The following is a 14,671-nucleotide window of genomic DNA, read 5'->3' on the forward strand; positions in this document are numbered from 1 at the left end:
GCTTCTCTTCTCCTTTTCTGTCTTGGCCTTTCCCCAGGATAACACATAAAGCAGGACTTTCTGATGTGGTTCCTTTATTTTCAGGAAACGGTGTCGTTATCAAAATCCTTCCCAGACCAGATGTATACAGACTGTGTATAGCAGCCCCCCACCTCTCATGTCTGGGACACCCCAGGTCACAGTCCCTCCTCCTGACTTCTCAGGGATGGAAGCCCCTTAGGAAGTGCAGATCTGTGAGAAGTGGGCTCCCCCACTCCTTAGGCACTGGAATTGAGGAACTGTGTCTCCCCGGGCAGTGATCCCAGCAAGACACTCATGTTGCCCACAGCCATGTTTGGGGGCCCTGGGGAAGGTGGGGAGTGTTCAGAGCTGTCCCCCTGACCTCGGGTCAGGGGAGGACTCAGCCCCTGGGCCTCATCCAGAATTGCCACAAAGTCCAGCTGAGTGTTGTCGAGATCGAGAGAGTCCAGAGGGTTAGACACCTGCCCTTCAGGAGGAGGGTATAAGGCAGGGCCCCCTCCCAGCCTGCCCACATCAGGGTGGCCGCAGCTGGGGTTGGTACCCCCTGCCTTGAGGGGACCATAGCAGTTGGGCAGTGGAGGCAGATGTCGGGGAGGTGCCGCTCCCCTGTGGGAAGCCTTGTTTACTCCCACTGTAAAACTTTCATGGCATGGTGAAGGGGTGGGAAAGGAGCTTGGTTTGTGACTGGGCAAGTTTGTTGCAAAGCCAGACCCATATGTGGCCCCAGGAGCTTTGACAGGGTTAGGGCTTGCCTGGGAACCCCCCAGAAACTTGGAACTCTGGTAGAGAGGCTCCTGGACTGCGGCTTCTCCCCTGCCCCCACCCTCCCACAGCAGCTCCTGTTGAGACTGAACATAATTACACACAAGCTGAGCCTTGAGCTGTCCTGTGGAGTGAGCAGGAGAGTCAAAATCCAGGCCTGGCCTGGCCTCTGGAGGAAGGTAATCAGGAGGGGGCTGTGGGTAGGGGCCTGGCTGAGGATACTGGGAAGGTGGAGGCTGGGGATAGTGGGAAAAAAGAGGCTGTGGATGTGCAGACTCCTCACTGGGGTGGGCATTGAGGCAGGGTGCCAGGCCTGTGGAGGCAGAGCCCACTGGACACCCTTGTTCTGGCTTGACCTGAACTTGTCCATAATGTTCCAGACGAGGACATTGACTGTAGGCTGCAGATGGAGCCTTGGGGCCTGTATACAACCCAGTCTGGGAAGGAAACTCACCCCATGTTTCTGGGGTGGGGTCAGGATAAGACATCTGCTGGGCACAAGGGTTGGGGCCATAGTTGGTGGGCGGACCAGGTCCAAGAGGCAAGGAACTTGGGCCCCGAGTTCCATAAGGCTCAGCTGATGGCCCCTGGGCCCCCCCATAGCCCAGAGTATCAGCAGGTGGGAAGCTCACATAGGAGTTCAGACCACTACCCATCAAGGAGGTCCCACCCCCTGGCTCCTCCCGTAGCCCTCTGGTATCCATGGCAACATTCTCAGTGATGCTGGGGGGCTGAGGTGAGTAGACGGAGGTTGAGAGCTGCGAATCGAAGTTTCGACCCCCACATGTCATGGTGGAGGGTGTATGGACACAACCCAAACTCTTGAACCGCTGGACTCTGGAGAGGGCAGGGCGGTCAGCAGCCCGCGCTGGGTCACTGGCCCTCCGGGTGATGCCCACATTGGGGTTGTAACCTGGATACTCAGCTCGGCTCCTCCAGGGTGGTGTGGGGGCACCTCCCATCCGGTCCAGGCCGGGTGCGGCAGTGGGTGGGGTACCACCTCCCCTTGCTGAAGCATATCTTGCCCGGAGCAGGTAGTGCTGGGCAGGTGTGAGGCCAGGCAGAGATGACGCCCCATTCTCTGGCGGGGAGCCTGGGGGAAACGGGGAGGCCAGGGAGGAGCGGTGGCTGGCTGTGTAGGCAGAGCTGACACTGCTGGAGCTGCTGCTGCGGCGGTCAAGAGAAACTGGGGGTCCCAGGCGGCGGGACACTGGGGTGCCTGCAAGTGACAGGGAGAAACAGCAGGATGGTCAGGGAGTCCCCTAAACCTCAGCCTCTCCTAGGTCCAGCCCTGCTCAGAAATTCCAGGAACAGAATCCTCAACAATAAGTGTTCCGTTGTCTCCTCCTCCCATGCCCTTTCTGCTTCCCAACATTTGCACAGGTAGTGCACTGCACCACCCTAGGGGACAGCATTCACATCACAGACTTTTTATATTATGGCCATTTTCTGATAAGATGGAAGGAAAGTATTCTGAGGAAGTAATTAATTCTATGAAGGTGCTCTGAGGCAACCCTAAAGGATGCAGCCTCCTTTCAAAGCACAGGGCAGGTGCAACTCTCAGCCCAGCAACCACCCGCCACACCCAGGTCTCACCGGTATGGGTTAGGCTTGGCAGTTTGAGGCCCCGGGACCCTATTGGCCGCAGTTGATGCAGCTGGTCCAGCCTGAGGTTCTCCAGGCGACGGAGAGTGGACAGGCCAGCGCCAGCAATGCAAGGCCCCTCATCCAAGCTGGACAGGTCCTCAGTGCTGCCCCCTGCATTCCCAGCCATTTCCACGCCGCTGTCTGTATTGGCTGCGCTGCCTGCTGGGGAGTGGTCGCTGCTACAGGATGACTGGGCCCCAGGGCTGGGCTGTGGTTTCTGTGAGGAAGACCAGAGCTGAGGACAGCATCCCACTCTCTTCCCCTCAGCTCTCTGAACTTGGTGAGTGGCTAGAGCCCATGTCCCGGTGACTGCTGAGGCTCAGAACCAACTGGAAAACTGCTGATGAGAAGACACTGATGGGGAGTCTAGGTTGGATGCCAACTCCAGACCCAAATTCATGCTCTTAGTTCTATTTTATTTTACTTTTAAAAAATATTTATTTATTCTCTTTTGTTGCCCTTGCTGTTTTATTGTTGTAGCTATTATTGTCGTTATTGTTGGATAGGACAGAGAGAAATGGAGAGAGGAGGGGAAGATAGAGAGGGAGAAAAATATATTCGATACCTGCAGACCTGCTTCAACGCCTGTGAAGCGACTCCCCCGCAGGTGGAGAGCCGGGGACTTGAACCCGGATCCTTATGCTGGTCCTTGCGCTTTTTTTTTTTAACCTGCTGCTACCAACTAACTCCTTTTTTTTTTTTTTTTTTTTTTTATCAGAGCACTGCTCAACTCTGGCTTATGGTAGGATGGGGGGGGGGAATTGAACCTGGGACCTTAGAGCCTCAGGCATGAGTGTCTTTTTTTGTGTAACTACTGTGCTATCCCCCCCCCACTTTTTTTTTTTCAGTGCCAGGGCTCTGGCACATGCATGGCTCCACTGCTCCTGGGTTGACATTTTTATTCCTTTTTAAAATTTTTAGATGGGGGGCCAGGTGGTGGTGTACCAGGTTAAGTGCACATAGTACAAAGTACAGGACCTTCAGAAGGGTCTGGGTTCAAGCCCCTGACTCCCCATCTGTTGGGGGAGATGACACTTCACAGATGGTGAAGCAGGTCTGCAAGTGTCTTATCTTTCTCCCTATTTTTATTATTATTATTTAAATATTTATTTATTACCTTTTGTTGCCCTTGTTGTTTTATTGTTGTCAATGTTCGATAGGACAGAGAGAAATGGAGAGAGGAGGGGAAAAAAGAGAGGGGGAGAGAAAGACAGATATCTGCAGACCTGCTTCACCGCTTGTGAAGTGACTTTCCTGTAGATGGGGAGCCAGGGGCTCGAACCGGGATTCTTACGCCTCTTTCTCTTTCCTATCTATCTATCTATCTATCTATCTCCCTCTCCTCTCTCAATTTCTCTCTGTCCTATCTAATAACATGGAAAAAATGGACACCAGGAGTGCACATATTATAGTGCACATGGACCTAGGGCTCAAACCCCCAGCCCCCACTTGTAGGGGGAAGCATCATGAGTGGTAAAACATTGCTGAAGATCTCTCTCTCCCCTCTCAATTTCACTCTGTATCCAAAATAAGTTAAAAAGAAAAACAAAAAGAGAGAATGAGAGTAAATTACTTTCTCATGAAGTTGTGTGCCCACATAATCATATATGTAAAGGCCTTAGAACACTGTACAACTACATAAGTTTGCTGGTACAATCAAATAACAAATGAGGGGTCAGGTGGTAGCTCACTGGTTGGAGTGCCCATGTGATCATCTGCAAGGATCTGGGTTCAAGTCCTTGGTCCCCTCCTGTGGGGGAAACTTCATGAGCAGTGCTACAGGTCTCCCACCCCATCCCTCTAAATATATAGCCAGACGGTGACACAGGGGGTCAGGTGGTGGCACACCTGGTTGAGCACACATATTACCATATGCAAGGACCCGGGTTCAAGCCCCTAATCCCCACCTGCTGAGGAAAAACTTTGTAAGCGGTAAAGCAGTGCTGCAGGTGTCTCTGTCTCTCTCCCTCTTTATCTTCCTCTTCCTTCTTGATTTCTGGCTGTCTCTACCCAATGAATAAATAAAGATAAAAATAATATAATTAAAAATAACAGATAACAGTAAAATTGTAGGATCTGGGGTTGTCCAAGGAGCAACAATGGTTTAGAAGAATGGATGATGGCTCCAGACAGGTGGGTGAGGGGAGGCTAATCTTTCTTTCTTCCTTTGAACAGAGGAAGAAAGAGTGAAAGAGACCACAAAACTTTTTCTTCTTACCAAAACTTTTCTTCTTCTTTTTTTATTTTTATATTTATTTATTTTCCCTTTTGTTGCCCTTGTTTCTTTTTTTTATTGTTGTAGTTATTATTCTTGTTATTATTGATGTTGTCATTGTTAGGACAGAAATGGAGAGAGGAGGGGAAGACAGAGAGGAGGAGAGAAAGATAGACACCTGCAGACCTGCTTCACCGCCTGTGAAGCGACTCCCCTGCAGGTGGGGAGCCGGGGTTCGAACCGGGATCCTTATGCCGGTCCTTGAGCTTTGCGCCACCTGCGCTTAACCCGCTGCGCTATCGCCCGACTCCCCCCAAGCCTTCTTCAAAGTGGTAGGGTCACTCACATGGCAAAACAGCACATTATCCAAGTCAGTTATTTTTGCCTGCCCACAACAGCATGTTATATATTATTATTTATTATTATTATTTTAATCAAGAGCATTGCTCAGCTCTGGCTTATTGTGGTGTGCAGGACTAAATTTGGGAATTTGGGAATCAGAGTCTCTTTTGCATAACCACTATGCTATCTCCCTTGCCCTTTTTTTTTTTTTAGGCAGGCTATCTCACCATGGCGCCCTCTGGCACGGCCAGTCTGCTTTCCTCCCTGATGGCACCTCCATCACGCTCCCTCTTGGGCTCCACGGTGGAAAGGGATGATGCCCGGGGTAGGGGACCATCCCCTCGATGCCGTTTGGTCACGTGAGCGTCTGGCCCGTGCACCGTCTTGACATGTTTTCGGAGTGAGCTGGGATCTGTGTAGCGTTTGGTGCAGCCAGGGAGCTTACACACATATGGCTTCTGTTGAGGAGAGAGTGAAGACAGAAGGCAGAGAGATCAAAGCGGATGAGTACAGAAGGATGAGGTTGCCAAGGGGCTTCGGCAGGGGCAGAGGGGGAATGGCAGGCATGACAGCATCCAAGGACACAGGGACAGTGGGACTTTGTAAGTAAAAGAGCTAAGGATCAAGGGGAAGATTTGGAAAACTAACAGCACAGGCCTAAGAAAGATGGGGGGTGGGGTGGGGTGGGGTGAGGGACCAGGTCTGAGAATCCTCATTCAAGGTTGAAGGGACCAATTTCCCTCTAGTCAGAATGAGTCATTACTGTAGGTTGATCTTTTGGCTGATTAGAGATGGGAGGCCATAAGTGGAAATTATTGGTTTCAGAAAGGCCTTCTCCAGGTAGTGGAGGGAAACTCACCTTTGTAGTTGGGTGCAAGGCTAGGGAGTTTCTTATAGGGGGATCTCCCAGGAGGTTCCTTGTCAAGTGGGGAGGGTCTCTTAGGTGGGAAATTCACCTCGTTGGAATGGGTCCGATTTTGGTGCTTGGCTCGGTCACTGGCATTGCTGAAGGCTTTACTGCAGCCCTCGTGCTCACACATGTATGGCTTCTCCCCTGTGTGTGACCGCAGGTGTGTCTTCAGGTTTTCAAGGCGAGAGTATGACTTCCGGCACCCCTCGAACTGGAAAATATGGAAGTCCAAGACTAGCTCTTATACAGAAGAGTATGACTGTCAGAGGAACCCTAAATCGCAAAAGGGTCATAGAAAATAACGCAAGATGAGGAAGCACTGGGTTTCAGGAGAATCCCCCAAATTTGGGTCCCAGGATAGGCAGAGCTGTGGAAACAGAAGAAGATGGAAAGCAGGAAGCTAGCCTAATGGTAGGGCACCAGACTTCTATCCCCGAGGCTTGCAGGTGCCAGGTTCTATCCCTGGCATGGCCATCAACCAGAACTGAGCAGTGCTGTGGTTCATTCTGCTTGCAGAGACACACAAGTGAGGCAGTGAGCATGTCCCAGTCAGGCCAGAACAGAGAGCTCCTTTCAAGAGGGCACAGGTGTCTGATGATCTCAGCACAGGGCTTCTCCATATGCCGAGCAGCAGACAACATGTTGCCTAGACCCTGGGAAAACATTTATTTTTTTTGAAATCAGGGGAAAACTTAGCTATTAGGTCCAAATAGAATGTCTATTAATATCAATGTATTTATTTTTTAAAGGTAAGATTTTTCAAAAAGATTTTATTTGTTTATTAATGAGAAAGGAGAGAGAGAGAGAGAGAGAAAGAACCAGATATCTCTCTGGTACATGTGCTACCGGGGATTGAACTCAGGACTCATACTTGAGAGTCTAGTGCCCTAGCCACCGTGCCACCTCCTGGACCACAAGTTAAGATGTCTTTAAAAGGGATTCTGGTGGTAGCACAGCAGGTTAAGCGCGGTGAAGCAGGTCTGCAGGTGTCCATCTTTCTCTCCCCCTCTTTGTCTTCCCCTCCTCTCTCCATTTCTCTCTGTCCTATCCAACAACATGACATCAATAATAACTACAACACTAAAACAACAAGGACAACAAAAGGGAATAATAATAAAAAAAAGATGTCTTAAAAAAAAAAAAACATTTACGGTGGTCCGGGAGGTGGCGCGGTGGATAAAGCACTGGATTCTCAACCATGAGGTCTTGAGTTCAGTCCCTGGCAGCACATGTACCAGAGTGATGTCTGGTTCTTTCTCTCTCTGCCTATCTTTCTCATAAATAAATAAATTCTTTAAAAACAAACAAACAAAAAAACATTTACTCATTGGATAGACAGAGAGAAATTGAGAGGAGAGGGGGAGATAGAGGAAAGAGACAGAGAGACACCTGCAGCCCTCTTTCACCACTCTTGAGTATTCCCCTTGCAGGTGGGGACCAGGGGCTTGAACCTGGGTCCTTGCTCACTGTAGTGTGAGCACTTAACCAGGTACGCCATTGCCTGACCCCAATAAGATGTCTTCTATTATTTATTTATTTGAGAGATATTAGAGAAGAGAAAGAGTCAGATGATCATTCTGGCACATGCAATCCTAAGACTTGAACTTGGGACCTCATGTTTAAGAAGCCAACATTTCATTAGTTGTGTCACCTCCTGGGATGCTTAATTTTTAAGAAGTTAACTAATGTTTTCTAACTAGAGCACTGCTCAGGTCTGGCTTATGGTGGTGCTTGGGATTAAATGTCTCTAATTAAATTAAATGTCTCTAAATTAAATTAGAGACTCAGGCATGAAAGGTTTCTGCATAACCAGTAGCTATCTCCCTGGCCCAATGTATTCCTCTGTATATCAATAAAGCATAAAATACAACATTGGGGGACATTTCTAGAGCCTCACACATTCATTATTTCACCACTCTGGGCAAACTTTCAGAATATATATATGAGGGGGAGGGGTAGGGGGAGAAGGAGAGATGGAGAGAGAAACAGAGAGAAACCGACTTAGAGAGAAAGAGACACCGCAGTGCTAAGGCACTGAAGCTTCCCCGGTGTTGTAGTATTCCCATGTGGCATGCCAGGGGCTTTCACCTGGGCCTTGTGCATGACAAAGCAGGCACCTTCCCAGGTGAGCTATCTCACATGTCCCTAAAATAAAAAATTTAAAAAATATTATGAGTACATTTAGTAAGCTATATTATCTTTCTTCTTTTTCCCCACCTTCTTTCTTTCTTGACACAGAGAGAGAACTGGAACATAACTCTGGCACATGCAATGCCAGGGACTGTACTCAGGACTCCATGCTTTTAAGTCCAAAGCTAGCTCTAGCTACTAAAATATAAACAACAACAGAAACAAACAAACAAACCCCCCAAGATTAGGAAGGAAGACTTCTACAAGGGCAAAAGTGCCTAGGGTTCATGAATGTCATAACGGGGATGGGCCCTGGTATGGACTCCCAGTTCAGGAAGGGATCCCAAACATGTGACGTGGGTGTCTCACCGTGCATTTGTGTGGCTTCTCGCCCGTGTGTCTGCGCATGTGGACCACCAGCATGTACTGGGCTTTGAAGGGTCTCAGTTCCCTGGAGCAGCCCCCCCAATGGCAAACAAACTCCTTCCGCTCCCCGTGGATGTGCTCGCTGTTGATGTGCTGAAGGAGGAGACGCAGGGACTCGCCAAAGCTCCTGGGTGGCCTCTGAGACCCAGGACAGATGGTCCCTTGACCCACCCGCCACTCCACCGTGTTCCTTCACAGTGCCGCCTCGAGGGGGAAGAAAGGGTGAGCGGAGCTTCAGAGCCTATGGCTCAGCTCTTCCAACTCCTTAAACAAAGCTGGAGCTCCTGCCTATCTGCAACCTCAGAGCGTCACATACTGCAATGTACTGTGGCTTCCCTCCTCACAGTGGCTGTCGGGCCCCACCCACAGTGTCCAGTGGCATTCCTGTTACCCCCAGAGCTCACGTGCACCAGCTGCTCCTGGGAGTCGAATTCCTGACTGCAGCCCTCCCAGCGACAGTCTGTCTCATACACAGAGTCGGGCTCAGGCTTCTCCTCTCGCTCCAGGTCCTCCCGGCTGTCCAGCATCCCCAGCAGGGGGTCCTAGGACACAAGAGGGCACTCCAGGGTCACTGGGGCCCCAACTTTTATTTTGCAAAGTCCTCTTCCCCGACCTGTTACCTGTGTGCCGATGGAGTTGGGGCTGGACATATCACCTTCCAGGGACTCCTCCGGACACTTGCTGACCAGCATGTCCAGCTCAGACTTCAGCTTTCCCAATGGAAGAGGAGAGGGTGACAAAAGTACAAGTGGGAGACTAGCTGGCTCTTCCTGCCCCAGTACCTCCACCCCAGCAGCTGAAACCTCTGGGACTGGAAAGGACTTCCTCTCCAGACTGCATGATGGATGGGATGGGCAAACAGTGAACTCTCAGGCCAGGCAGACAGCTCAGCAGTAGAGCACAGCACTTGTGTGCCTGAGGCTCTAGGTTCAAGCCCTGGCACCACCATAGGCCAAGAGCTGACAGTACTTCCGTCTTGCTCTTCAAAAATAAATTAACTTGGGCTAGCCAAGTAGCTCATTTGGACAGGGTGCCTGTTTTGCCATGTGTGTGACCTGGGTTCAAGCCTGGTCCCCACCACACTAGGTGAAGCTATGGCACTGTGCTTTTGCTCCCTCTCTTTCGCTCTCTGAAAAAGTCAACCCAGAGCAGTAAAGCCCCGACAGGACCCAAAACAAATGACTATATTTTAAGTGGGAAGACTCTTATCTGGGGCTAGGGAGACAACATCATGATTATGCAAAAGACTTTCATGCCTGAGACTCTGAGGTCCCAGGTTCAATCCCCAGCACAACCATAAGCCATAAGTCAGAGCTGAGCAGTACTCTGGTCTAAAAAAAAAAAAAAAAAAAAAAGAATCTCATCTGAAGGAAATGAGGCTCACACATGCCCTTTTACTTTTCTGGTACTGGAATCTGTTATACCTTAGCCCTCCTTTCACTGTTTCTCTGTAAAACCCACTACCCATTTGCCCGCCCTCCCTGAGCTGAGGAAAGTCAGGCGGTAATAGGAAGACACTCACCTGGCAAGTTGGGAGCGGCCCCCGGGACTGAGGATGAGGCATTATTCCACCCTGAGTGGGGTCATGGGGACCACAGGGTTGAACCCCAAAGGAAGGTGATGGTCCTTTTTGATGATTCATCTGGGGTGGGAATCCCAGAGATGGGCTGAGGAAGAGAAGGAGGAAAGGCAGTCGGTCAGTACTGTCATCTGAGAGAGCCTCAGGGCTCCGGCGCTGTCCGGAGGGTTTCTGAGACTTGAACATGCAGAGGCAGTGCCGGGCTATACTAATGGGGCTTCAGACAGGGCTTAGCTAGGGTAAGGTGATCTGGTGGGCTGGCGACTGAACTTTAATGGGGCCTGAGAGGGTGTAAAGGGCTTCTTAGCTGGGACTGTGTGCACCTCATGGTGCTGATGGAGAGGTGACCGTAGGAGCCCCCTGGAGAGGCACAGCGGGAGTTGATGAAGGCCACGAGGGAGCTGGGCGAGGTGCGGATGACAGTCTGTAGGTCAAGACTGGCGTCTGACAGAGGTGAGATGGACAGTGCCCGCTTCTTGGTCAGCTTGACTGCACTCCGGGGAGGAGGGAAGAGTGGCGCTGGGGTCAGAGACAGGGGCGACAGATACAGTCAAGAGACATGTCTCTCTGTGCACCCAACCTGTGCGTCCTGACTTTTAGCAAATGGCATGTACCTCTGCTTTGCCCCGTCAACCCCATCTGTGATTTCCTGCTCATGCTGACCCCTCCCTCCTATGTCCAAATATTTCCTTTTCCAGGTAGGAGCCCCTGCTCTTCCACATCCTCCCTTTGAGGGGCAGAAAAGAAAGAGATGTTGCCTGAGGCCTCACCATCAGTGCAGCTGTTGTTCTCTCTGGCTGACCCATAACTGTGGGGCCCAGACATGAGGTTGGCCTGGTGGCAGAAGGGCAGACCAGACAATCCTAGAAAAGAGAAATAGCTGTCGTGGGTAAGAGCGTGGGGATCTCATCTGACCTCACCTTGAAGTCTCCTCCCAGGAAAGGCCTGCTCCCCACATTCCTCTAAGATAAGGGATTTCACACCTTTTACAGATGGGGATTTCACCTCTGGGGGGGTGAGTGCTGTGATTGGGGTGCACACTGACCTTCCGTCCCCATGGTGGGGGCTGCCTGACTGGGGAGGGGCCGCAGACAACAGGGCTCGCCATAGCTACTGACTGGCGGTGGAGTCATGGAGTTGAACATGGTGTCTCCCAGGAGGGTGTGAGGACACTGCAGGAGGAGATGGAGATCTGCATGTTATGAAAATGGAGGGGAGCAGGAAAGGGCAGAAACCTGGAAAGAGCCTGTGCTGTGTACTGAGCCCCGTTCTCCATGACAATCACAGTAAGGAATCAAGCTGAAGAAACTCTCACTGGGGGTAAGGAGAGAGGTCCCAAAGTGACACTCTTGGGGACATTTGTGGAAGATGGGTGTGTGTGCATGTGCCTGCAAATGGAATACTGCGGATGAACTGTGATTACAAGAGTTTTAAGTGATGTTATACAGACCCTCTATTGCTTCCTGCTCTGACCATAGGCCATGAGGAACTTCAAACACCGGGCTGCAGGCTTGAGTTGGTTCCCTTCCCGCCCTGACAGCCCTCTACAGTTTCTCCAGTGTCCGGCAGAGGGCGCCATCGCCATAGCCCAGAGAGGCTGGTGAAGCCAGTAAGGAGGACGGATGATCAGCCCTTTGCACTAATGCAGAAAGCTGTGGAGGCAGGGCCCAAGATTTCTGAGGGAAGACTCCTGCTTCTGTTGAGCACAAAGGCTGGAAGCTGGTGTTATTCTGTGGTGGTTTGGATCTTTTGGCCCATTTGAGAGGAGACAGGAAGGGCATTGATTGGATAAAAGAAAAACAAAACAGACAAAAACAAAACAAAAACCAAGGTCATTAGAGAAGAGTAGTAAGGAAGGAGAGGGTGCTGGTGTCAGGCTCAAACTCCAATTTCTACTCCATCCCGGGTTTTCACACTTTCCGGGATTGAGGGTAGGGTGGGGTGGGGTGGGGTGGAGAGAGACCAGGAGCGGCCGGTCCGCGCGGTGGGTGATCCCGGGATGCTGGGATTTAGGGTGAGGGCGGGGTAATATGGGGAGCGGAACCGGACCCCAGGACCCAACCCGAGCCCCGCAGCCTGGGCTGCACCCTTCTTAACCCCTCCTTTCTTAGCGGAGATCAGTCTCCCGCATCCAAGACCTCCCAACTCGACCTTGGCACTATGCTAGGTAGGAGGCACAGCTGGCTGGCAGCTGGATGGGGTGGGGAGAGACACACTTGTCCTGCCTCCTTCCTCTATGACTCACCCAGGAGAAGGAGGCGGAGGGTCATATACGACCCCCCAAACACTAAAGAAATTACACACCCCCCCGAGAACGTGCCTACTTAGTCATTTTCCCGTCCCATCGTCCAGCTGCAGGGCAGCCCTTAGAGACACAGGGCGACCTCCCCCCTCGCCCACGAGTGCCGTGGGCCACCCACGTCTCCCCTTCACACGAACGAAAGGAAAATTTCGCCAATTTTTCCAGCCTGGAATAAAGTTGTTTTTTTTTTCTCCTGGGCTGTGGATGAAAGCGCAGGCTGACCAGTGAGCTCTAGGGTTCCCCTGCTGGATTCCTGAATCATCCTCTGTGTCTCCCTACTTTCCTGAGTCCCCCCTCGCACCCCCGCTCCTCAAGTCCCAGAAGCCGGCCCCGCCCCCCGCCGCCGGCCCCGCCCTCCCCGCCCCCGTGCCTCCCCGGCCCACCCAAGTCGCCGCCGCAGGCTCTGACTGCAGACGGCTTGCTTCCCCGCCCGCCCCGGGAGCCCAGTAGAGCGAGCCGCGATGGGGGGGGGGGGGCGCGTTGGAAAGGCAGACACATTCTTCCCTCCGTCCCTCAGAGCATGCGGCACCCCGGGGGGGCACTGTTGAAAAGTGTGTGTGTGGGGGTGAGGGACCCCCGAGGCTAAGTGAAGAAGAACCCTGAAACTAGAGGGGGGGAAAAATGTGTCTGGGGAGGGAAGGGTAGGGCTCAAACACCTTAGTTTATAGGCTGTCCCAACTGGCTTCCTAAGGGTTAACGCCTCCAGACCCCCGGGAACCCCTGAGTGACGTCAAGGGCGGGGTCTGTACCGCCAGCCTGGGGATGCCGGGGAGAAAATGGGGAGGGGGCCTCTGGACCCCGCCCCCCTAGGGATAACCACCCGGGGAGACCGCCCCGCCTTCTCCAACTACCGGACCTCCAAGCCCCAGCCAGCGAAGACCCCAGTTTTCCAGCGCCCTAAAACCTTCAGTCCTGGTCTATGGGATCCCCTTCCCCTAATCCTGTCCCTCGCACTAGCAGCCCAGGGCGGATTGTTTCGGGGTCACAGGACCTGAAAGAGGCTTCGGAGCGGGGAGCCAGGGCAGGCAGGGTGGTCCGAGGCAGAGGAGGGGCCTCGGTCCCCGGCTCCTGTTTGGGAGGGGGCCAAAGGAGATGCAAAAGCTACGCAGCGGTTAGTGGTCCCGCCCCGTCCCAGTAGGGGTCTCCCTGTAGCTGGTCCCAGCTGCCCCGGTGGTCTTGAGGTCAGAGGGTCAACACAAGGTCTCTGCTCCCCCTCAGCACCCTTTCCAGGGGCTCTGAGGACTCAGGGGTCCCCATTCCCTGGGGGAGTCTTTCTACGGCCTACACCAGACATTGGTCCTGCCAGACCCCTTTCTAGTGCAGAAGAAAGCTCTCCCTCAAACACAAGCTCCCGTTGGACATTTGTCACCAGACAGGTCGGGGTTCAAGCCCACCCAGCCCTCCCCACCTAGGGCTTTCTCCTTAGCTGTCCCCTCCCTACAGAAATACTAACGTCGTCCTGCGAGGCGCTCAGAGATACACCTGGAGCGCCCTCTCTACCACGCAGCCCTCCAGCCTCTTCACCCCAACTTCACCTGGGTGAGATGTTTCTAATATAGGGGAGAGGGAGAGACAAAGAGATGCACGGCTGCCTGAGTCAGAAGAGAAGATACAGAGAAAGGGAGACTGAAAGGGGAAAAAAAAAATCTCCACAAACTTTCTAATCCCTCACCCCAGGCTCTCCCACTCTCATGGAGCGTCAGTGCCCCAGGTCTCTCTCTGGGCTGGGCTGAGTCCCTCCGCAACCTTGCATCCCCTCCGGGCCCCCTCCCCCATCGCTCCCAGGTGGTCCCCCGCCGCCCCCCTTCTCACCTCGGTCTGGGCGCAGGGCTCGGGATGCGCGGTCCAGGGCTGGAGTCTGGGCTGGGGGGTGTGCGGTGGGGAGGGGGGGGCGGACAGCAGCGCAGTCTCAGTGCCACCCCACCCCCCCCACCCTCGACCTGGCCCTGAGCCCGCCCGGCCGCAAGCCGGGACCACCCGCGAGAAGCGCAAACTTTTTTTTTCCCTTTTGCAAAAACTTTTTCTCGCTCTAGCTGCTGGCGCGCCGCCGCTCTTCCCGCTCGCCCCTCACCTCCCTCCTCTGTCCCTCCCTCTTGCAGTTCTGAGGATGAGGCAGGATAGCTGGAAGCCAAAGAGGGGGTGCCGGGCTTATTGCACCCCCAGGACCCCCAGGATCCTCCCCCTCCCTCGAGGGACCCTATACTGCCCAACACCCCCCCCCCCCCAACACGCTGCTGGCGGGCAGTAAAACCCGGCCTGGATTCTCAGGGATGCTTGGATTTGCTGGCACGAAGAGGCTCCAACCAAGGCCAGAAATACATGGGGGTGCGGAAAAGT

At 52.9% G+C, this 14,671-nt stretch overlaps 1 protein-coding gene across 4 annotated transcripts; it reads right to left on the reverse strand.

Annotated features, from left to right (window-relative positions):
* Positions 1–59: 59 nt before the first annotated feature.
* GLI1 (GLI family zinc finger 1) lies at positions 60–14,671 on the reverse strand. Of its 4 annotated transcripts, XM_060195040.1 has the most exons (14): positions 14,147–14,671; positions 13,788–13,884; positions 13,326–13,402; positions 11,078–11,204; positions 10,803–10,895; positions 10,356–10,551; positions 9,976–10,120; positions 9,074–9,163; positions 8,858–8,995; positions 8,397–8,546; positions 5,944–6,108; positions 5,215–5,445; positions 2,380–2,647; positions 60–2,002 (listed from the first exon to the last, which is right to left on the reverse strand). In XM_060195040.1, the coding sequence occupies exons 4-14, from the start codon at positions 11,175–11,177 to the stop codon at positions 258–260; spliced, it is 3,321 nt and encodes a 1,106-aa protein (XP_060051023.1). In that variant the 5' UTR covers positions 11,178–11,204; positions 13,326–13,402; positions 13,788–13,884; positions 14,147–14,671; the 3' UTR covers positions 60–257. The 4 variants fall into 4 exon arrangements, with proteins under 4 accessions (XP_060051023.1, XP_060051022.1, XP_007535017.2 ...); XM_060195039.1 differs by lacking the exon at positions 13,326–13,402; XM_007534955.2 differs by lacking the exons at positions 13,326–13,402; positions 13,788–13,884.

Source organism: Erinaceus europaeus, chromosome 7 (assembly GCF_950295315.1).
Source record: "Erinaceus europaeus chromosome 7, mEriEur2.1, whole genome shotgun sequence".
NCBI lineage: Eukaryota > Metazoa > Chordata > Mammalia > Eulipotyphla > Erinaceidae > Erinaceus > Erinaceus europaeus.

Excerpts from the sequence above, each read along its gene's own strand:
- GLI1 (XM_007534955.2), bottom strand. The coding sequence starts at position 11,177 with ATGTTCAACTCCATGACTCCACCGCCAGTCAGTAGCTATGGCGAGCCC. Across the intron at positions 9,164-9,975 it reads GGCCGCTCCCAACTTGCCAG|CTGAAGTCTGAGCTGGACAT; the intron begins GTGAGTGTCTTC and ends CCATTGGGAAAG. Across the intron at positions 5,446-5,943 it reads ATCGGACCCATTCCAACGAG|AAGCCATATGTGTGTAAGCT; the intron begins GTGAATTTCCCA and ends TCTCCTCAACAG.